At 37.9% G+C, this 25,023-nt stretch overlaps 1 protein-coding gene across 2 annotated transcripts in view; it reads left to right on the plus strand.

Moving 5' to 3' along the window:
* LOC130704845 (uncharacterized protein C1orf21-like) overlaps positions 1 to 25,023 on the plus strand; it is a 149,605-nt gene that overhangs the window by 104,570 nt on the left and 20,012 nt on the right. For both annotated transcript variants that reach the window (XM_057528755.1, XM_057528758.1), the window contains exons 3-4: positions 14,795 to 14,871; positions 22,783 to 22,843. In XM_057528755.1, the coding sequence (XP_057384738.1) occupies positions 14,795 to 14,871; positions 22,783 to 22,843 (138 nt within the window). The remainder of the gene's footprint in view (positions 1 to 14,794; positions 14,872 to 22,782; positions 22,844 to 25,023) is intronic.

The raw sequence follows: 25,023 nt of genomic DNA on the forward strand, positions 1-25,023 counted from the left end.
CAACCTTGTCTTGTTCCTGATCTTAGTGGAAATGGTTTCAGTTTTTCACCATTGAGGACAATGTTGGCTGTGGGTTTGTCATATATGGCCTTTATTATGTTGAGGAAAGTTCCCTCTATGCCTACTTTCTGCAGGGCTTTTATCATAAATGGGTGTTGAATTTTGTCGAAAGCTTTCTCTGCATCTGTTGAGATGATCATATGGTTTTTCTCCTTCAATTTGTTAATATGGTGTATCACATTGATTGATCTGTGTATATTGAAGAATCCTTGCATTCCTGGGATAAACCCCACTTGGTCATGGTGTTTGGTCCTTTTAATGCGCTGTTGGATTCTGTTTGCTAGTATTTTGTTGAGGATTTTTGCATCTATGTTCATCAGTCATATTGGCCTGTAGTTTTCTTTCTTTGTGACATCTTTGTCTGGTTTTGGTATCAGGGTGATGGTGGCCTCGTGGAATGAGTTTGGGAGTGTTCCTCCCTCTGCAATATTTTGGAAAAGTTTGAGAAGGATAGGTGTTAGCTCTTCTCTAAATGTTTGATAGAATTCCCCTGTGAAGCCATCTGGTCCTGGGCTTTTGTTTGTTGGAAGGTTTTTAATCACAGTTTCAATTTCAGTGCTTGTGATTGGTCTGTTCATATTTTCTGTTTCTTCCTGGTTCAGTCTCGGCAGTTTGTGCATTTCTAAGAATCTGTCCATTTCTTCCAGGTTGTCCATTTTATTGGCATAGAGTTGCTTGTAGTAATCTCTCATGATCTTTTGTATTTCTGCAGTGTCAGTGGTTACTTCTCCTTTTTCATTTCTAATTCTATTGATTTGAGTCTTCTCCCTTTTTCTCTTGATGAGTCTGGCTAATGGTTTATCAATTTTGTTTATCTTCTCAAAGAACCAGCTTTTAGTTTCATTGATTTTTGCTATTGTTTCCTTCATTTCTTTTTCATTTATTTCTGACCTGATCTTTATGATTTCTTTCCTTCTGCTGGCTTTGGGGTTTTTTTGTTCTTCTTTCTCTAACTGCTTTAGGTGCAAGGTTAGGTTGTTTATTCGAGATGTTTCCTGTTTCTTGAGGTAGGCTTGTATTGCTATAAACTTCCCTCTTAGCACTGCTTTTGCTGCGTCCCATAGGTTTTGGGTCGTCGTATCTCCATTGTCATTTGTTTCTAGGTATTTTTTGATTTCCCCTTTGATTTCTTCAGTGATCTCTTGGTTATTAAGTAGTGTATTGTTTAGCCTCCATGTGTTTGTATTTCTTACAGATTTTTTCCTGTAATTGATATCTAGTCTCATAGCGTTGTGGTCAGAAAAGATACTTGATACGATTTCAATTTTCTTAAATTTACCAAGGCTTGATTTGTGACCCAAGATATGATCTATCCTGGAGAATGTTCCTGAGCACTTGAGAAAAATGTGTATTCTGTTGTTTTTGGGTGGAATGTCCTATAAATATCAATTAAGTCCATCTTGTTTAATGTATCATTTAAAGCTTGTGTTTCCTTATTTATTTTCATTTTGGATGATCTGTCCATTGGTGAAAGTGGGGTGTTAAAGTCCGCTACTATGATTGTGTTACTGTCGATTTCCCCTTTTATGGCTGGTAGTGTTTGCCTTATGTATTGAGGTGCTCCTATGTTGGGTGCATAAATATTTACAGTTGTTATATCTTCTTCTTGGATCGATCCCTTGATCATTATGTAGTGTCCTTCTTTGTCTCTTGTAATAGTCTTTATTTTAAAGTCTATTTTGTCTGATATGAGAATTGCTACTCCATCTTTCTTTTGATTTCCATTTTCATGGAATATCTTTTTCCATCCCCTCACTTTCAGTCTGTATGTGTCTCTAGGTCTGAAGTGGGTCTCTTGTAGACAGGATATATATGGGTCTTGTTTTTGTATCCATTCAGCCAGTCTGTCTTTTGGTGGGAGCATTTAATCCATTTACATTCAAGGTAATTATCGATATGTATGTTCCTATTCCCATTTTCTTAAATGTTTTGGGTTTGTTATTGTAGGTGTTTTCCTTCTCTTGTGTTTCTTGCCTAGAGAAGTTCCTTTAGCATTTGTTGTAAAGCTGGTTTGGTGGTGCTGAACTCTCTCAGCTTTTGCTTGTCTGTAAAGGTTTTAATTTCTCCATCACATCTGAATGAGATCCTTGCTGGGTAGAGTAATCTTGGTTATAGGTTTTTCTCCTTCATCACTTTAAGTATATCCTGCCACTCCCTTCTGGCTTGCAGAGTTTCTGCTGAAAGATCAGATGTTCACCTTATGGGGATTCCCTTGTGTGTTATTTGTTGTTTTTCCCTTGCTGCATTTAATATGTTTTCCTTATATTTAATTTTTGACAGTTTGATTAATATGTGTCTTGGCGTGTTTCTCCTTGGGTTTATCCTGTATGGGACTCTCTGTGCTTCCAGGACTTGATTAACTATTTCCTTTCCCATATTAGGGAAGTTTTCAATTATAATCTCTTCAAATATTTTCTCAGTCCCTTTCTTTTTCTCTTCTTCTTCTGGGACCCCTATAATTCGAATTTGGTGCGTTTAATGTTGTCCCAGAGGTCTCTGAGACTGTTGTCAGTTCTTTTCATTCTTTTTTCTTTATCCTGCTCTGCAGTAGTTATTTCCACCATTTTATCTTCCAGGTCACTTATCCTTTCTTCTGCCTCAGTTATTCTGCTATTGATCCCATCTAGAGTATTTTTAATTTCATTTATTGTGTTTTTCATCGTTGCTTGGTTCCTCTTTAGTTCTTCTACGTCCTTGTTAAATGTTTCTTGCATTTTGTCTATTCTATTTCCAAGATTTTGGATCATCCTTACTATCATTATTCTGAATTCTTTTTCAGGTAGACTACCTATTTCCTCTTCATTTGTTAGGTCTGGTGTGTTTTGAGCCTGCTCCTTCATCTGCTGTGTGTTTTTCTGTCGTCTCATTTTGCTTATCTTACTGTGTTTGGGGTCTCCTTTTCACAGGCTGCAGGTTCGTAGTTCCCGTTGTTTTTGGTATTTGTCCCCAGTGGCTAAGGTTGGTTCAGTGGGTTGTGTAGGCTTCCTAGTGGAGGGAACTAGTGCCTGAGTTCTGGTGGATGAGGCTGGATCTTGTCTTTCTGGTGGGCACGTCCACGTCTGGTGGTGTGTTTTGGGGTGTCTGTGGCCTTATTATGATTTTAGGCAGCCTCTCTGCTAATGGATGGGGCTGTGTTCCTGTCTTCCTAGTTGTTTGGCATAGGGTGTCCAGCACTGTAGCTTGCTGGTCGTTGAGTGAAGCTGGCTCTTGATGTTGACATGGAGATCTCTGAGAGATTTTTGCCGTTTGGTATTACATGGAGCTGGGAGGTCTCTTGTGGACCAGTGTCCTGAAGTTGGCTCTCCCACCTCAGAGGCACAGTCCTGATGCCTGGCTGGAGCACCAAGAGCCTTTCGTCCACACGACGCGGCCGCTCCGCTGGGCTCCGGGCCGGGCGCGTCGCGAGGGCTGCGCCGAGGAGAAGACGAAGGGATGATGGGAGCGAAAGAAACTCCAAGCTCCGATTCTGGCGGGCTCCTCGGCCTGTCCAAGCTTCCAACGCCATCGCCGCCGCCTCGGGCTTTATATCGTTTATTTTTGTTTTTATTTCCATTTCTCTAGGAGGTGGATCAAAAAAGATCTTGCTGTGATATATGTCAAAGAGTGTTCTTCCTATGTTTTCCTCTAAGAGTTTTATAGTGTCCGGTCTTACATTTAGGTCTTGAATCCATTTTGAGTTTATTTTTGTGTATGGTGTTAAGGAGTGTTCTAATTTCATTCTTTTACATGTAGCTGTCCAGTTTTCCCAGCACCACTTATTGAAGAGACTGTCTTTTCTCCACTGTATATCTTTGCCTCCTTTGTCGTAGATTAGTTGACCATAGGTGCGTGGGTTTATCTCTGGGCTTTCTATCTTGTTCCATTGATCTATGTTTCTGTTTTTGTGCCAGTAGCATATTGTCTTGATTGCTGTAGCTTTGTAGTGTAGCCTGAAGTCAGGGAGTCTGATTCCTCCAGCTCCGTTTTTTTCCTCTCAAGACTGCTTTGGCTATTCGAGGTCTTTTGTGTCTCCATACAAATTTTAAGATGATTTGTTCTAGTTCTGTAAAAAATGCCACTGGTAATTTGATAGGGATTGCATTGAATTTGTAGATTGCTTTGGGTAATATAATCATTTTCACAATATTGATTCTTCCAATCCAAGAACATGGTATATCTCTCCATCAGTTGGTATCATCTTTAATTTCTTTCATCAGTGTCTTATAATTTTCTGCATACAGGTCTTTTGTTTCACTAGGTAGGTTTATTCCTAGGTATTTTATTCTTTTTGTTGCAATGGTAAATGTGAGTGTTTCCATAATTTCTCTTTCAGATTTTTCATCATTAGTGTATAGGAATGCAAGAGATTTCTGTGCATTAATTTTGTATCCTGCAACTTTACGAAATTCATTGATTAGCTCTAGTAGTTTTCTGGTGGCATTTTTAGGATTCTCTAAGTATAGTATCATGTCATCTGCAAACAGTGACAGTTTTACTTCTTCTTTTCCAATTTGTATTCCTTTTATTTCTTTTTCTTCTCTGATTGCTGTGGCTAGGACTTCCAAAACTGTGTTGAATAATAGTGGTGAGAGTGGACATCCTTGTCTCATTCCTGATCTTAGAGGAAATGCTTTCAGTTTTTCACCATTGAGAATGATGTTTGCTGTGGATTTGTCATATATGGCCTTTATTATGTTGAGGTAGTTTCCCTCTATGCCCACTTTCTGGGGAGTTTTTATCATAAATGGGTGTTGAATTTTGTCAAAAGTTTTTTCTGCATCTATTGAGATGATCATATGGTTTTTATTCTTCAATTTGTTAATATGGTGTATCACATTGAAAGATTTACGTATATTGAAGAATCCTTGCATCCCTGGGATAAATCCCACTTGATCGTGGTGTATGATCCTTTTAATGTGTTGTTGGATTCTGTATGCTAGTATTTTATTGAGGATTTTTGCATCTATATTCATGAGTGATATTGGTCTGTAATTTTCTTGTTTTGTAGTATCTTTTTCTGGTTTTAGTATCAGGGTGATGGTGGCCTCATAGAATGAGTTTGGGAGTGTTCCTTCCTCTGCAATCTTTTGGAAGAGTTTGAGAAGGATGGGTGTTAGCTCTTCTCTAAATGTTGGATAGAATTCACCTATGAAGCCATCTCGTCCTGGACTTGTCTTTGTTGGAAGATCTTTAATCACAATTTCAATTTCAGTGCTTGTGATTGGTCTGTTCATATTTTCTGTTTCTTCCTGGTTCAGTCTTGGAAGGTTATACCTTTCTAAGAATTTGTCCATTTCTTCCAGGTTGTTCACTTTATTGGCATAGAGTTGCTTATAATAGTCTCATAGGATGCTTTTTATTTCTGTGGTGTCTGTTGTAACTTCTCCTTTTTCATTTCTAATTTTATTGATTTGAGTCCTCTCCCTCTTTTTCTTGATGAGTCTGGCTAATGGTTTATCAATTTTGTTTACCTTCTCAAAGAACCAGCTTTTAGTTTTATTGATCTTTGCTCTTGTTTTCTTTGTTTCTATTTCATTTATTTCTGCTCTGATCTTTATGATCTCTTTCCTTCTGCTAACTTTGAGTTTTGTTTGTTCTTCTTTCTCTAGTTCCTTTAGGTGTAACGTTAGATTGTTTACTTGAGATTTTTCTTGTTTCTTGAGGTAGGCTTGTATAGCTATAAACTTCCCTCTTAGAACTGCTTTTGCTGCATCCCATAGGTTTTGGATCATCATGTTTTCATCGTCATTTGTCTCTAGGTATTTTTTGATTTCCTCTTTGATTTCTTCAGTGATCTCTTGGTTATTTAGTAATGTATTGTTTAGCCTCCATGTGTTTGTGTTTTTTACATTTTTTTCCCTGTAATTGATTTCTAATCTCATAGCGTTGTGGTCAGAAAAGATGCTTGATAGGATTTCAATTTTCTTAAATTTACTGAGGCTTGATTTGTGACCCAAGATGTGATCTATCCTGGAGAATGTTCCATGAGCACTTGAGAAGAAAGTGTAATCTGCTGTTTTTGGATGGAATGTCCTATAAATATCAAATAAATCTATCTAGTCTATTGTGTCATTTAAAGCTTGTGTTTCCTTATTTATTTTCATTTTGGACGATCTGTCCATTGGTGTAAGTGAGGTGTTAAAGTCCCCCACTATTATTGTGTTACTGTCGATTTCCTATTTTATAGCTGTTAGCAGTTGCCTTATGTATTGAGGTGCTCCTATGTTGGGTGCATATATATTTATAATTGTTATATCTTCTTCTTGGATTGATCCCTTGATCATTATGTAGTGTCCTTCCTTGTCTCTTGTAACATTCTTTATTTTAAAGTCTATTTTATCTGATATGAGTATAGCTCCTCCAGCTTTCTTTTGATTTCCATTTGCATGGAATATCTTTTTCCATCCCCTCACTTTCAGTCTGCATATGTCCCTAGGTCTGAAGTGGGTCTCTTGTAGACAGCATATATATGGGTCTTGTTTTTGTATCCATTCAGCAAGCCTGTGTCTTTTGGTTGGAGCATTTAATCCATTCACATTTAAGGTAATTATCGATATGTATGTTCCTATGAGCATTTTCTTAATTGTTTTGGGTTTGTTTTTGTAGATCCTTTTCTTCTCTTGTGTTTCCCACTAAGAGAAGTTCCTTTAGCATTTGTTGTAGAGCTGGTTTGGTGGTGCTGAATTCTTTTAGCTGTTGCTTGTCTGTAAAGCTTTTGATTTCTCCATCGAATCGGAATGAGATTCTTGCCAGGTAGAGTAATCTTGGTTGTATGTTCTTCCCTTTCATCACTTTAGGCATATCATGCCACTCCCTTCTGGCTCGTAGAGTTTCTGCTGAGAAATCAGCTGTTAACCTTATGGGAGTTCCCTTGTATGTTATTTGTCGTTTTTACCTTGGTGCTTTCAGTAATTTTTCTTTGTCTTTAATTTTTGCCACTTTGATTACTATGTGTCTCGGTGTGTTTCTCCTTGGGTTTATCCTGTATGGGACTCGCTGCGCTTCCTGGACTTGGGTGGCTATTTCCTTTCCCATGTTAGGGAAGTTTTCGACTATAATCTCTTCAAATATTTTCTCTGGTCCTTTCTCTCTCTCTTCTCCTTCTGGGACCCCTATAATGCGAATGTTGTTGCATTTAATGTTGTCCCAGAGGTCTCTTAGGCTGTCTTCATTTCTTTTCATTCTTTTTTCTTTATTCTGTTCCGCAGCAGTGAATTCCATCATTCTGTCTTCCAGGTCACTTATCTGTTTTTCTGACTTAGTTATTCTGCTATTGATTCCTTCTAGTGTAGTTTTCATTTCATTTATTGTATTGTTCATCTCTGTTTGTTTGTTCTTTAATTCTTCTAGGTCTTTGTTAAACATTTCTTGCATCTTCTCGATCTTTGCCTCCATTCTTTTTCCGCGGTCCTGGATCATCTTCACTATCATTATTCTGAATTCTTTTTCTGGAAGGTTGCCTATCTCCACTTTATTTAGGTGTTTTTCTGGGGTTTTATCTTGTTCCTTTATCTGGTACATAGCCCTCTGCCTTTTCATCTTGTCTATCTTTCTGTGAATGATAGACATTCTGTGAATGATAGTTTCTTTTAATTCCTGACATAGTAACTTAGAGACTTGGTTCTAGGTTTGTTGGTAAACAATGAAATCTGTTCTGAGCAATTTCTTAAAACTCTGTTTGCTTTTTAAAGATTATTTTAAATATTTCCAGTCTACCTTGTGAAACAACTATGTGAATAATATTTGGTGCTTTAAAACTGATTTGCTCCACTTAACATTTACTTGATATAGAATGAGGTACATGGTTATATTTTAATTTATAGAAAGAATTTCCATAAAGCTGAGACTTTCCATGCCAATTTCATCACTACTAAATAATGCTAACAAATTACTAATAATTCTAATGATCTCCATGGACAGGTAATTATAATTACATTGACCTCACGTAATTATGATAACGGTGGGCCCAAGTCAACAGTTGCATTGCGTAGCTTGGGCCTTGCCATTTGCTATCATCCAGAAATTCTGGTAGAATAAATGTCACTCAGCTAATCACCATCACTCAGAAGAGAGAGGATACTATTCCTTTATAGTTGAAGGAGGTGGTGTCCTACTCGTGTTAATACTTCTTAGGAAATCACACAAATTTGTAAAACATCAAATGAGATTGTTTTCTCAGAGAGTATATCGTATGGGACACTCCCCAGAAGCTGGAATGATTACTCATTATTTATGTTATAGCTGAACATGTTCTTACTTTTAAATGTGTGTGTACCCCCCAAAAATCTCCTAATTCTAGTTAAAGTATTTACCTTTTCTAGTTTTCAGGTACTTTCTGAAATGCAGTGGTTAAAATGCACACACACACAGAGTCTTTGTATAGAGGGAAACCCACTGAGAGTTCTTACTTAGTGCTTTTGTATCTTTTATCTGTGTCGGCCCCTCATTAGCAGTCCCAGAAGCTAGTACTCCAACTCCCACTGTTTTTCTCTAGGCCTCCAGCTTCCTCCATCCATCTGGCCCCTGAGATTTCTTTGTAAGACAGAACTTCCTGCCATTGGGCACAGAAAAAAGAAAATGAAATTCCTCCTCACACTTCCAACCCAGACCAACTCTGGGAACCTCCCAGGACCCAGACTCAGTGGGACAACACAGGCAAAGAAGTGATAGGAGGAAAGAAGCTCCTTCACTCAACAACAGGGAGTGGGGTACTTTCTTCAACTCCCTGAATGCGTTGTGTTGCTTCCTTCAGAATTAAGGAGCTGAAGTTCAAGAAGACTTTGTAAAGAAGCTGTCAGTTTTTCTCGGTATTCTGACTTTCCCTTTGGGAGATGACCCTCGAGATTGGAAGCAGCAGAATAAATATATTTCGGTTTGACTGTCTTCAACATGAGAGAAGCTAAGAAGAGAATGATAAGTTTACTCTAGACACTGACGAGTGTGTTCTGTTCATAAAGAAATAAAATTCCAAGCAAAGGAGAAGTTGTTTGATTTGCTGTTTAAATACACCTGTCACTACCTGACATTAGTTTGCAAACATTTTTGAGAAGTGGATGCTTTTTTCCAGCATCATTTGAAAACCCCTGAATGTACAGTTCAAGGGATTGCTGCTCTGAGAGGCCTTGCTATTGACCCCGGAGGCAGCTCTGCAGAACACCAGGGCTCAGTTTGAAATCTGCTCTGTGGAAGACCAAGAGGGAGAATTCTAAGCACAAAGGTACCTTTCTTCTGAAATAAAAGTCCTCAAACTTTTTTGAGTTAAGAGTCACCTAGGACTCTTGTTTAAAATGCAGATTCCTGGGCACAATCCCAGAGTCTGACACTTAGGAGGTATTGTGTAGGGCCTTGGAATCTGTATTTTAACAAGCATCCTAGATGATTGTGATACCAATATGGATGGATCATAAAAACACAGCTCTACAAACTGCCTGCTGAGGGCCCTTTCAATGGCTTCATCTTAATCCCACTTGGTCCCAGTTTATTTTAGGTACTTATTTTATGAGTGTCAAATGTCATTAAAATAGTTTTTTCTTGCCAAGGGAAATAATATCTTAGATACCTCTTCCGTCATCTCCCAGTTTAATTCTCTGTTCCTATTCCTGGAGCACCCCAAATGTGGCATGGCTCTCAGCCCTCCCTGTTGGATCTGCTCCATCAGAGACTCCCATCAGTCTCATCCTTCCTCTGGCCTTTCTTGGTTTTGTTTGTTTGCTTGTTGTTTCTTTTTTTAAAGACAGGTCTCAAAAAAAATAAAGAATAAAAATAAAGACAGGTCTCTTTAAACTTCTCCTTCCCCAACAAACAAACCCAAAGCAGAAGTTAATTGGTGTTTGTAAGCAAATATAAAACTGACTTCTTTTTTTTTTTTAAAGTATTTATTTATTTATTTATTTATTTATTTATTTATTTATTTATGGCTGTGTTGGGTCTTCGTTTCTGTGCGAGGGCTTTCTCTAGTTGTGGCAAGCGGGGGCCACTCTTCATCGCGCTGCGCGGTCCTCTCACTATCGTGGCCTCTCTTGTTGCGGAGCACAGGCTCCAGATGCGCAGGCTCAGTAATTGTGGCTCACGGGCCTAGTTGCTCCGTGGCATGTGGGATCCTCCCAGACCAGGGCTCGAACCCGTGTCCCCTGCATTGGCAGGTGGATTCTCAACCACTGCGCCACCAGGGAAGCCCAAAACTGACTTCTTGATGTAAATACAGCGAACCAGTAAGCATATAAATGCTCCCATGTAGCAAGGTGCTAGATGTTCTGATAGAAAGACATATAAGAACAAATCCAAATAAATAAAATTTGTAAAATAAATAAAGCCCACAATGAGACACCCACTTGAATGACTGTAATTGAAGAGACAATACCAAGTGTTGGCAGGGAGGTAGAGAAACTGGAACCATCATGCACTGCTGGTGGGAATGTAAAATGACAGCCACTTTGGAAAACAGTTTGGTGACATCTTAAATAGTCAAATATAAACTTCTCATATAATCTAGCAGTTCCACTCCTTAGAGTCTACCCAAGAGAAATGAAAATGTATGTTCACTCAAAGACTTGTATATAATTGTTCATAGCAGCATTATTCATAATAGCCACAAACTGGAAACAGTCCATATGTTCATCAAGTTATGCATGGATAAACAAAATACAGTATATCCATACATTGGAATATTATCTAGCAATTAAAATAAATGAAACACTGAAATATGCTGAAGTATAGATGAACCTCGAAAACATTATGCTAAGTGAAAAATGCCAGATGCAAAAGGCTATATATTGTATGATTCCATTTAGGTGAATCTAGACAAAGCAAATTTGTAGAGACAGAAAGCAGATCTGTGGTTGCCGGGGACTACAGATGAGAACAAATGGGTATGACGAAACTTTTGGGGCTGATCTAACTGTTCTAAAACTGGATTGTGGTGATAATTGCACAGCTTTATAAATTTACTAAAATCATTTATAATGGGGGAATTGTATGGAATATAGATTTTATCACAATAAGGCAGTTAAATATTTTTTCTTAAAGCGTATACCACAATTAAATAATTGAAAGTTCTTTTCTATGCAAAAGAAATAGAAAGGCACTATGTATAGTTCAGGTGTGGCCTGCAGACCCCTGGAGGTTCCTGAGATATTCTCAGGGAGTCTTCAAGGTCATTTTCCTAATAATAAAGAAGCTATTTGCCTTTTTCAAGGCAGATAGCTGTTGACATTTGTACTGATGGGGCAAAAGCAATGGTGGGTAAAACGGCCTGTGCCTTAGCACAAATCCAGGCATTGGCACCACACCTTATTAGTAATCATAGTAGTACTATTATTAGTAGTACTAATAGTAGTTATTATTAGTAGTCACCACCACCAAGCATAGTGGAAGAATATATTCTATTTTCACTTAAGAATGCCCTTGATGGGGACTTCCCTGGTGGTGCAGTGGTTAAGAATCTGCCTGCCAGTGCATGGGACACGGGTTCAATCCCTGGTCCAGGAAGATCCCACATGCCACGGAGCAACTAAGCCTGTGTGCCACAACTACTGAGCTTGTGCTCTACACCCCGCGAGCCACAGCTACTGAAGCCCGTGCGCCACAACTACTGAGCCTGTGCTCTAGAGCCTGCGAGCCACAACTACTGAAGTCCACATGCCCTAGAGCCCATGCTCCGCAACAAGAGAAGCCACCGCAATGAGGAGCCCGCTCGCCACAACTAAAGAAAGCCCGTGGGCAGCAACAAACACCCAACGCAACTATAAATAAATAAAATTGATTCTTAAAAAAAAAAGAATGCCCTTAATGAAGTAGTAGAAATTATTGAATTTTTTAACTCTTAGGCCTTAGATGCATATCTTTTTATTTTTGAATAAGATCATTATCTCAAGGAAAAGCACTTCTGCAGTTGATTGAGTTGCAAGCTGAACTTGCAGCTGTTTTTTGTGGGACACCATCTCTACTGTAAAAAAAAGTGCCTGACAGACAAATTATGGATATTCAGACTTGGGTATTTGGCAAACAGTTTCTCAAAAATGACCGAAGAGAGCCCGTTATTCCAAAGAAAACAGTTGTCCGTGTTTGTTGCTGGTCATAAAATTCGAATGTTAAACCAAAATTAGAATCTTGGAAAACTCGTATCCACCACCATGAGCTTGACACCTTTTGTCAAGACTTTTCTCATGAGGGACTTCCCTGGCGGTCCAGTGGTTAAGACTCTGCACTTCCAATGCAGGGGGCACGGGTTCGATCCCTGGTTGGGGAACTAAGATCCCGCATGCTGCGCAGTGCAGCCAAAAATTAAAATTAAAATTAAAAAGAAAGATTTTTCTCATGAGATTGATGCTGATTTTAACAAATGTGATTTTATTCATATTGTGTGATGAAATGTATCAAAATTTGCAGAATATAGGTAAGAAGTCTTGATAGTAAAAACTTTGAGGACTGCTGGCCTAGTGGCTAATAGCATGAACTCTGGGGCCATTCTGCATGGATTCAAATCCCAACGCTATTACTTATTACTTGTAGAATCCCAGTAAGTGTTTCACCTCTCCATGCCTCAGCTTCCTCATTTATAAAATGGGGAAAATAATGATACCTATCTCAGAGAGGTTTGTGGGCATAAAAGTAAATTAATATATATATACTTGTGAACATTAAAATGAGTTGATATATGCAACCAGTTAGAATAACATGTGGTGAATTGTTACTGATCTTGATGAGTGGTAATTTGTAAAAACAAATACATTATAAGTACAAAATAGATAGAAATCTCTATGTAGTTATATATATATTTGTAACCAGGAAATCTCCAGCTGCTTCCTCCCCATCCCCCATGCCCTCACCCCCCACCTCTGCCTCACCTTGGGTACTCTCACTTCCTGGAAGGGCACGTCTGTGCCTGATGTCCTAAAGTGTCCTCCCCATCTACTGAGTCTCTGTTTGGGGCGGTTCCTTCTTTTTTAGCAACCACACAATGTGTTTTTAAGGAAGATTTGGTGAGACAGTATAGTTATGAAGGGTACAGTTTAATAAATTGAATAGAAACAGAATACAATTATATGTCTTTGCATTCTTTGAATTAGAAGTCTCTTTCCTGCCTTAGCAATATTTTAAATTATGATGCATCATTTAAGTTCAAAGAGTTTAGGAAATTATGTGAATAGAGAAAAAGTATAAGGTTCTGTCACATCAAATACATCCATTTTCAGTGCTTAGTCCAAGCACACATAAAGTTTAAGGGAGAAAATGACTCATTTGGAGGGAACCTACATCTTCAGTCCTGCAGAGAGACTACAGTTGAGCTATTTTTATCTGTGTTTAGAAAAGTTAATTATGTGCTGACATCATTTATTTGTTCTACCAATATTCGATGAGTGCCTCCCATGGAGTGCCAAGCCCCTAGCCAGGCACTGTGGTCCCAGTTGTAAAGAAGGGATGTGGGTCCTGCCCTCCTGGACTTAGTGCATTAAAGTTTACTAATTGTTCTCCCACCTTCTTTGTAAAAAAATAAGGTAGTTCATCTGTTGTTCACTGACTACATCAGCAGAGGGAATAGTATATATTTCATACTTTTTAAATGTTCATGAAAACATTCTCGAGTTTAGTGTGAGGTAAAGAAGGTAAGCTAGACTGCTAAAGAACTGTAATGATTGTTTCTTCTCCTGGAAGGTCACAAACAAAATTACCTTCTATTTTGGAGGACTGACGTTGTACAGATATGCTCATGTTTGATGGTAAATAGCAAACAACCAGGCATGTAAGTCGTTGCAGTTTCGCTGATTTACATGGCTTCTGCTATCCTAGGAGAAATAACGAGCTCTTGAAAGAGCTCATTTGGGGACCATCTGTTTATGTGCCATCCCACATCACTCTGCCTGTGGTGAGAATGGTGGGTCGGCCCACAGGACTTTTTATTCCTTGTCCCTGCCTACCCCAGGTCTTTAATTATTGCCACACCTCAGGTTGCTTGAGTGTATATAGTCACCTGTTAAGTAGGTTTAGAATAGTCCTTCCTTTCATTTTCGGGGGTATATTTAGAGAGCAAATTTTAAAGCACCTTAAATATTTTTTTAAAGATAATGTAAAAACACAAAGCAGTAGTATTATTGAGACAGTGTGCTTACTGATATACTTGTATTTTAAGATTTGAGAGTATTTCTTTCCTATGCGGCTTGTTTACTGGGAATAAGAAATCAGATCAAGCTAAAAGCCAAAGAAGTATTTCTGGAATACAGGCTACTATTGAGTTTCATTAATTAAATTGAATTCAATCTCAATATTCATTATACATGGAAAATATTAGCTATTTTTAGTCACGTTCTTGTCCTGTCGCTGCTAGGGCCTTATGCAAACTTCATGTGTCAGTAACTGCAATTGTCTTTCACAAATAAAATGCATGAAGTCACTTAACCTGGGCAAGCAAACAATGGCTGTGGTTGTACTACTGCTGTTCTTTTTCACTAGAATCTTCTGTTCTTTGATTCTCTTACTGTTTTCAGTAACTCCACCTAAAAATCAAATATTACTCACACGTTATTTTCTAAAAGGAGCCATAGCTGTTATAAAAGTTAATTCCTCTTTTCATGACAATGTTCCCTGTTAAAATATTTGGCAGTTCTACTTGTAATGTGTGACATCTTTGTAAGGACTTTTGTCCTTCCCAACCTCAGAGGCTCCCAAACAAATCTAACATTTTGTTGATGAAAATTTATGCTCTTGTTTAATTGCTGATTCTCATCTTGTCTTTTACATGTGTGTTTATGTGTTTCAGGAAAAAAGTGCCAGTTCAAATGTAAGACTTAAAACTAATAAAGAGATTCCGGGATTAGTTCATCAACCTAGAGCAAAGTAAGTTCTAGTTCCTATTTTCCTATATTGTTTTTAAAGCTAAAAATGTTTTTAGAGTGACCTCCATTTTGCCTGCCAGATAACCAAGACTTATGATAAAGCCTCAGTAATTGAGACAGTGTGATTTAGTCTAATGGAACAAAATAGAGAGACCCAAAACAGACCCACAATATATGACAGAGCTGACACTTCACATCAGTTAGAAGAAAATGAAGGGGAATATCTGTATAACCATGGGGTAGGGAAAAACTTTGAATAGGTCACAAAGGATGCAGATCTTAAGAAAAATGATTAATTTTTGTGACTACATTAAAATTAAGAACTTCTGTTTATCAAAATATACTATAGGAGAGTAAAAGGCCACAAAATGATGGAATATATTTATAATACGTATAATTAACAGTAGTTGGGTTTCCAGAATATATCAAGTAATTCTATGAATCAATAAGTAAAAGACAGAACTCATAGAAAAGCAGGCTAAAGACATAAATAACCACTTGACTGAAGAGGAAACATGAATAGCTAATGCATATGCAAAAAATACCATTTCACACCACAAGATTGGCAGAAATTTAGAAGTCTAATGATACTAAAATGTTTACCAGAATGTAGGGATATAAACTGGTACAATTACCTTGGAAAACAACTCCACTCTCCGGTGTATACGCTAGAGAAACTTGTGCATGTGTGCCAGCAGGCATATTTTGAAATGTCCATAGCAGCACTGTTTACGTGAGCTCTTAAAGCTCTTGAAGATATGGGACTTCCCTGGCAGTCCAGTGGTTAAGACTCCATGCTTCCATTGCATAGGGCATGGGTTCCACCCCTGGTCGGGGAACTAAGATCCTGCGTGCCTCATGGTGGTGACATGGCCCCCCCCAAAAAAAAAAGCTCTTGGAAATAAAACCCGAATGTCCATCAGACATGTAATGGATAACAAAAATGTGGTATATTCTTATGATGGGAATGCTACATATCAGTGAAAATGAATGACCAATAGCTACCCAGATCAAGATAGAGGAATCTCATGAAATGTAAGGTTGTACCAGTAAGGTAGGTGGTAGTACCTGCCTATGTACAGTTTCATGCATATAAAGTGCAAAAACAGGCAGAGCTAAGCCATATATTATATATATGTACTTGGTAAAACAATAAAGGCAAGCAAGGAAATGAAAAGACATTAAATTCAGAATAGTGGTTCTTTCTACTGGATAGAAGACAATGGGACCAGAGGTTCTATCTCTTAATCCAAGTGGTGGTTACATGCGTGTTCCTTTAATTATTATTATTTGAAAATGTACAAATAACATTATATGTTTCCTTTTTTATGTGTTAAGTATTTCACAATTAAAATGCTAAAGAGAATAATGAGTAGTTTCTATATTGTTCTGAAACTGAGTCTACCTTGGTGATAAAATACACTTGTGTGACTTTGAAGCTACCCGCCCTTTCTTCAAAGAAGCTGTAATCCCAGAGGCTGCAAATCTCTTTTGTGTTGTTCTGCCTAAATATGAACAAATTCCCTAAGGGTGCTGATCACACGAGTACATCTGACACAGTCACCACCATCCCCAAATAAATTTAACTATGACATATATGTAAATCAATATCGTAAGTGGAAAAAGTTGTGCTCTCTGGTTCTTCCCAGGAGGTTGAGACAAAAATAACATAATCACTTTAACCTGGCTGAGTGTCTGGAATTGCTGCAGCCTTGGCCACTGTGATATGGTGTTTAGGGCTCTTCAGGGGGTGGTGAATGAGCTCAGGGATTGAAGTTTTTACTTCCAAAGAAAACTGGACATTTTAAAATCCATTTATCATTTACAGTGTCAGTATAATGGGACAACCGATTTTTTTCACCCTCAGGTAAATGTCATGCTATAATCACAACCTACCTAATCCACTTCACTTGTAATCACTTTTATCTACACTAATTTTATCTGCCTCTGGGGACAACAGATACCTGATAACACTACCAAATCATCTTTTCATCCAAGCCATTAGATATATGCTCCTTTTAAATGCTTCTAGAAAAAGACTCTATTGAGAATTTCTTTTTTCCTTTAAAGCAAATACTTATTTAACTTTGACACATTGAAATAGCATGCTTTGCAGACTGGCATGTGCTGAAGCTTTCAGAGAAGTTGATTAAATTGACTCATGTGTTTACATTAAAATTATGAAGAAAATCACCTGTTTTTCACACAGCATAATGCTCGTGTGTGTGTGTGTGTGTGTGTGTGTGTGTGTGTGTGTGTGTGTGTGTATTTTAAACTGTGAGTCAGATCATTGGGTTTCCGGAATTCAACTAAGAAATTTTTCTAGAGGGCTAAGAGAAGGGTTTTACTTTTTCTACTCGTTGACATAATGTAGTATCCAGGAAATTATTATTTATCATGCAGCTGTATAAAATAAGATGAGGCTTTTTTCCCCATGAGTGGACGGACAATCCCATACCTGATAATGGCAGATTTATTAATAATGAAGGCAGATAATGCTCACACCTTCATTTGATGCACCACGTAGAGCACATTCTTACTGACTTTGTAATCTCAGGCCAGTGACGTTATGTCTGTGAGCTTCAGTTTTCTCCAAGAAAAATGGAGGTGAAAAATCCTGTCTTATAGGGCTGGGGCTTAAATGAAATAATGTATGCCCGGTTCTTATCACAGTGTCTGACACTTGGTAAGAACACCTTAACAATTAGAAACCACCCAAATGCCCTTTGACAGGAAATTGGATAGATGAACTATACTGTATTCACACAGTGGAATATTAGCAGTTAAAACGAATGCACTGCAGCAATGCACAATGCTGGATGGACCCTAGCAATATAGCACTAGAACAAAGAGTAAGTCCTGAAACATTACACAGAGCATAATTCACTCTATAAAGTTAAAAACAACTAAAATAAATCATCTACTTTTTAAGCATATAGAGAGAGTAAAGCTATGTAAAAGGAAAGCGGGGGCATGATGGTTCCCTTGAGTTGGGAGAAACACACATGGGTAGGACGTAAGTAACCTCTAGGTTGTTGTTAAGATCGCAGCTTTGTAGAGGGAACTTAACCTCAACATAATAAAGGCCATATATGACAAACCCACAACATGGTCAACATCGTTCTCAATGGTGAAAAACTGAAACCATTTCCTCTAAGATCAGGAACAAGACAAGGTTGCCCACTCTCACCACTATTATTCAACATAGTTTTGGAAGTTTTAGCCACAGCAATCAGAGAAGAAAAAGAAATAAAAGGAATCCAAATCGGAAAAGAAGAAGTAAAGCTGTCACTGTTTACGGATGCCATGATACTATACATAGACAATCCTAAAGAGGCTACCAGAAAACTACTAGAGCTAATCAATGAATTTGGTAAAGTAGTAGGATACAAAATTAATGCACAGAAATCTCTTGCATTCCTATACACTAATGATGAAAAATCTGAAAGAGAAATTAAGAAAACACTCCCATTTACCATTGCAACAAAAAGAATAAAATACCTAGGAATAAACCTAAGGAGACAAAAGACCTGTATGCAGAAAACTATAAGACACTGATGAAAGAAATTAAAGATGATATAAACAGATGGAGAGATATACCATGTTCTTGGATTGGAAGAATCAACATTGTTGATTCAGAAACTGCTTAGTAGGTAAAGGGTTTTACTTTAGACTAATGGAAATTCTTTGGAACTAGATAGAAGTGATGGTTGTACATTTTGAATGAACTAAATGTCGCCGAATTGTTCACTTTGAAATGGTTAATTGTATGTTATGTTAACTTCACCTCAATAAATAATTTTTTTACGTGGTGACGGACTTCCACTTCCATTTCCGGACTAGATGGAGTAGACACACTTTCCCCATTCCTCCTACTAAATAAATTCCTCCCCTGGATGTTATATATAAAACAAATTAGGAGGCAGGGGGCAGTTTGCTAAATATGATAGGGTGGCTCAGGGAAGACATCTCTGAGTAAGTGACATTTTAGAGACTTGTGTAAAGGGAGGGAGTGGGCCATATAGACATCTGAAAAAGGATTTTGGGGTGGGGATTTATCTTGTTTGAGGTTTTTTGGGGGTGGGGATTTATCTTGTTAAGGTGCTTGGTGGTTACATATACTACCCAAAGCAATCAACAGATTCAGTGCAATCCCTATCAAACTACCAATGGCATTTTTCACAGAACTAGAACAAAAAATTTCACAATTTGTATGGAAACACAAAAGACCCCAAATAGCCAAAGTAATCTTGAGAAAGAAAAACGGAGCTGGAGGAATCAGGCTCCCGGACTTCAGGCTATACTACAAAGCTACAGTCATCAAGACAGTATGGTACTGGCACAAAAACAGAAATATAGATCAATGGAACAGGATAGAAAGCGCAGAGGTAAACCAACGCACATATGGTCACCTTATTTTTGATAAAGGAGGCAAGAATATACAATGGAGAAAAGACAGCCTCTTCAATAAGTGGTGCTGGGAAAACTGGACAGCTACATGTAAAAGAATGAAATTAGAACACCTCCTAGCACCATACACAAAAATAAACTCAAAATGGATTAAAGACTTAAATGTAAGGCCAGACACTATAAAAACTCTTAGAGGAAAACATAGGCAGAACACTCTATGATATAAATCACAGCAAGATCCTTTTTGACCCACCTCCTAGAGAAATGGAAATAAAAACAAAAATAAACAAATGGGACCTAATGAAACTTAAAAGCTTTTGCACAGCAAAGGAAAACATAAACAAGACGAAAAGACAACCCTCAGAATGGGAGAAAATATTTGCAAATGAAGCAAGTGACAAAGGATTAATCTCCAAAATTTACGAGCAGCTCATGCAGCTCAGTATCAAAAAAAAAAAAACAAACAACCTGATCCAAAAATGGGCAGAAGACCTAAACAGACGTTTCTCCAAAGAAGATATACAGATTGCCAACAAACACATGAAAGGATGTTCAACATCACTAATCATTAGAGAAATGCAAATCAAAACTACAATGAGGTATCACCTCACACCAGTCAGAATGGCCATCATCAAAAAATCTACAAACAATAAATGCTGGAGAGGGTGTGGAGAAACGGGAACCCTCCTGCACTGTTGGTGGGAATGTAAATTGATACAGCCACTATGGAGAACAGTATGGAGGTTCCTTAAAAAACTAAAAATAGAACTACCATATGACCCAGAGATCCCACTACTGGACATATACCCTGAAAAAACCATAATTCAAAAAGAGTCATGTGCCACAATGTTCACTGCAGATCTATTTACAATAGCCAGGACATGGAAGCAACCTAAGTGTCCATCGACAGATGAATGGATACAGAAGATGTGGCACATATATACAATGGAATATTACTCAGCCATAAGAAGAAACAGAATTGAGTTATTTGTAGTGAGGTGGATGGACCTAGAGTCTGTCATACAGAGTGAAGTAAGTCAGAAAGAGAAAAACAAATACCGTATGCTAACACATATATATGGAATCTGAAAAAAAAAGGTCATGGAAAACCTAGGGGCAAGACGGGAATAAAGACGCAGACCTACTAGAGAATGGACTTGAGGACACAGGGAGGGGGAAGGGTAAGCTGGGACAAAGTGAGAGTGGCATGGACATATATACACTACCAAATGTAAAATAGGTAGCTAGTGGGAAGCAGCTGCATAGCACAGGGAGATCAGCTCGGTGCTTTGTGACCACCTAGAGGGGTGGGATAGGGAGGGTGGAAGGGAGATGCAAGAGGGAGGAGATATGGGAATATATGTATATGTAGAGCTGATTCACTTTGTTATAAAGCAGAAACTAACACACCATTGTAAAGCAATTATACTCCAATAAAGGTGTTAAAAATAAATAAATAAAAATCGCAGCTTTGGTTTTTTGTTTTGGTTTCATGGGTGCTTATTATACTATTATTTTAAAAAATAACTAAATAAAAGTGAGCCATGAACTACTAGCCAGGGTGTGTCCTGCTGTGAGGATTAGGATTATGCCACTTCCCTGAGGTGCAATTGAAAAATAGTAATGATGATCATGAAGAAATAACTGTGTTTCGGCTAAGATTTGTCAGGAGTAATGGAATTTCATTTTTGCAGGTGAAGTGTTTGGGAATTAAGACCTTGCCTTCTTATACTTTCACAGCTTAGCTGTTCATTGTTTGGAAGCTTCTTTTTTTAAGTCACTTAAAATGGGAGCCGTGTATCTTTCAGCTCTAGAGCTCATTTTGTCCATCTTTCCTTCGTTTGATTACTTGTCATTAAGATTCAATAGTATCATCACCCTAGTCTCAGGAAACTGACAAGTCACAGAGAGAAGAGGCTCTGACGGCAGGGTTAACTCACAAGAGCTTTGCCGGGACCAGCTGGGAGCCACAAGAATGCTCCAGGGTATAAATGGAGGATAATCTATAAAAATATTGAGTCACTATGTTGTACACCCGAAACTAATATAATATTGCAAATCAACTATACCTCAATAAAAAAGAAATGTTCCAGGGAAGCGTTGTGTTTTCCAAGGTGGACTTTTAGTAATTAGAAAGAAATAGGAATAGCCGAAATTGTTAAGCTGTAGTAGTTAAATCCCAACCTACAGGCTTTTATAAAAGATTTTTAGATCTAATTAATCTTAGCATCAAGTATTCATACTTTATAAACTAAATGAGAAGCAATCCAATTATCCCTTCCTAAATCTTGAAGAAAGACAGTAAAGCCAGCCCAGCATGCTTCTCCGTCTCCTCTCCTCACTCACAATCATCAACTTGTCCATCAGAAGGGGTTTAAGAATCAAGTTGTTACCTAGGGACTGTTTCTCATAGTGCGGTGTGTACCCTGGAAGGTAAGAACTATTATTAATGCCACTGTGTTGATAGTTTCCACGTGAGAGGAGGACATCCCTATTTACCTAGGCGGGAGTCAGTCGGTAGGGGGTAATTGACTTCATCAGAGTGAAAGTTCTATCTCTGTCCCTATGGAAGAGATTTAGGGCTTCTCTCTGAAAGGAACGCATGAAGAATAGCAGAGTAAGCCCCACGCTTACTGTCTGGTTACACCATCTCTAAGACAACACACAGGTAACGAGGATCTCCGTGGTGGGTGTTTGCTCCACCTGGCAGGGTCTGCTGCACCTCTAGGGATAACGGAGTTTATCTGAAAGAGCTCAGTTAGTGCATCGGGGTTTGAGAATACAAAAGTCACCCTTCCATTCAAGGTCCTTTCCCTCCTGTCCGTGAATCCTCTCTGCTCTCCTTACCTTCTTAGTTTTGTCCTCACTAACCACGTCCGTCTCATTAAGTATGCCGTTAAATAGCAAAGAACAGGTAAACACACAGGGCGAGGGCTACTCAGACATGCCTCCTCACTTACTCTCACGTTCCAGTGGATTTCAGTTCCAAAGAGGTGCATTTGCTGTCACCAGTACAGGAGATATTCAGGTCAAGTTCTCGGCTCGTTTGCTGCCAGCCCACACCTATACAGTCAGCTGAATACCATGCTGATGTTGACAGCCTGTGTGAAATACACATTTTAATGTAATAACTAGGATATATTTTCTTGTTACGGTTACACACAGGGTTGAAATATGCCATGTACTGCTTGCCTGTGCTTTTTGTTTTAATTACAAGGCAAAAACTGGGCACACACCTGCCAGTAACACCACTATAAATAACGTGTACGTTGAAAGGAAATTGCGTTCCTTAAATCATAGGAACTGGTAGACTATTATGAAACACGTTTGCAGGATTACTGTAATGACATTTATCCTTAGTGTGACTTCAGAGTACTTCAGTGGAAAAGTCTGCAAGAAATAAATGACTGCCCCAAAGTTTAGGGACTCAGCATTTTTCATCTGAGGGAGCTAGGTTTAAGAAAACACTGAAATATGCACTTAACTACTCTTTGTTTTTCAGCATGCACATCTCTGAAAGCCAACAAGAATTCTTCAGAATGCTGGATGAAAAAATTGAAAAGGTAAGAAGTAAAATAACGCGTTTCAAGGGAAATGTTGCCTCATGAGTTAGAGTAACGATATTCTGGTTTATTCTGTTACAAAGCTTTTCTTGCAAAGGGATGGTTAGAGTTAAAACAAAACATCCCCACACCACAATGTGGCTAGGAGAATATTTAATGTATAACAGAGCTTCCCAGGATCCTGGGCTACCGTTGATCATTCATTAAAGTGTGGCAGGTCAGGTAGAGACTGGTAAGAGCCTTTGCCTAGAAACAGAGCATTGCTATCTATCACTGTGTATTGTCTGCACTTGATGCCCTGCTCGGACCTCAGACTGCAAGCAAGGAGGTCCTTAGCACCTGTCTACTACATACCCAACGCTGCTCTGAGTTGTTTACAAATGTCGCAAACATGTTGCAATCAATACCTTACCTCAGGGAAGTGGCCGTGAGACAGGTAATATTTGCATTTTACAGATAAGGAAATTGAGGCTCATGCTTGAGTAACTTACCCAGGTTTGCAAGGCTAATAGCAGTAGTGTTAGAATTCCAGCTCACGTCTGTCCGACTCCAAAGCAGAGTCTCCGGGTTGCTTCTCTAAAAGTGTGTGGATTTTACAGTGACAGTAAGACACAAAGTTGATTCATGTGGAAATTTAATCCATACTTATGATCTCAGAGTGCCATATGCGAATTAACTGAATGAAGGGTTCAATATGGTAATCATTAAAGGCTTACATGCTTAGAGAATTTAAATTTATCACTGCAGGGAGTGAATTTTAAATACTAAAGTTATACATCTGAGAATTATAATTTGAAAACCTTATTCTGAAGAAGAGTTAAATTCTAAATTCAGAACATATCACGACTATGGTTAAGGCATCACGGGCCAATTTTGCCTTTGAAATGTTTTCCATTTTAATTTTTACTTCTTTTTTACTTTTTGCGGCCCTTGAGCATTTCTTCCTGAATTCCTAGGTTATATACCTATCAGTCAGTGGAAGATAGTGAAAGAGGTCTTAAATTCATCCATATTTCAGTTGCAGACTCTTCTCTGAGGTGGACCTCTCCTGAAAGAATCATTATATAATCTTCTAATGCACCATTAAAAGACCAGCATATATTACCAATGTGAAAAATAGAAATGGGTAATGAACTAAAATAATAGTTTAATCTATAGTGTTCCTTGGCTATGCTTACATTCTTATTTGAGTATTTTTTCTTTTTTACTTTTAGTGAAATTTTAGCTTATGCATGACTTTTTAGATTGAAAACATCATCTAGGAATAATTACCAGGTTTCACATATTGGTTCAAAAGCTGTTCAACTTGCCAGTAACATTTTGTTTTCAGTAAAGAGAAGCATAAAAAGCAATATTTTGTTCCTACTGTAATGGTGAAGATCCTTCTCTGGATTATTTTTCCTCCACTAGCTTTTTGGCAATAAAAATATTTGCTTCGTAGTCAGAGGTAGTCTGTAAAAATTGAGACCTGAATTGTAAGTTATCTTTTTAAACAACATTCACAGACCCTGACAAGGTGTTTTAAATGATCTAATCTCTTTCTGGTGTGATTCCATAATTGAAATTCTACCTCTTGTTACTCAAAACTGAAATTCATTGTTCCCATCTGAAATTCTACTTTCCTTCTTACTTTGCATCCAGGATGTAGACTATGATGTGTTTAGCACAACAAAAGCAAAGTTTATAACTTGATCATTTATTGGATGGAACTTTCCTTGGACGAAGGAACATTTATAGATTCAGCATAAACAGTGTTCCCACTGTATATTGAATACGTTTATATTCAAAAACGAGCTGTTATATAATCTGTGATACGTGCCCAGTTACACATTTCTAAGGGAATTTTGTATCTTCTCTGAATCAAACTTTCCTATTTCTGCTCTCTTATCTAAAGTTCATCCTTCTGAATTTTGTGAATATGCTATCCTATGTATCATCTAAACATTAAGCCTCCCCAAATTAAAATGTTCCTTTTTAATATATGTGTTCAGCTTAATATAATCTTCACCATAGTTTACATAACCAAAATTGGAAGTTGGATTCTTATGAATCATTTTCCTGACTTTTTACCACTGCTAAATATTTCTTTGGTCCAACTAATATTTGGACAACCATAAATACAATTCATATCTATTCTTTAGGTTATATAGGATTGATTTTAAAAAACTAAACTCAGAGCT

This window comes from Balaenoptera acutorostrata, chromosome 1, assembly GCF_949987535.1.
Source record: "Balaenoptera acutorostrata chromosome 1, mBalAcu1.1, whole genome shotgun sequence".
Classification (NCBI taxonomy): domain Eukaryota; kingdom Metazoa; phylum Chordata; class Mammalia; order Artiodactyla; family Balaenopteridae; genus Balaenoptera; species Balaenoptera acutorostrata.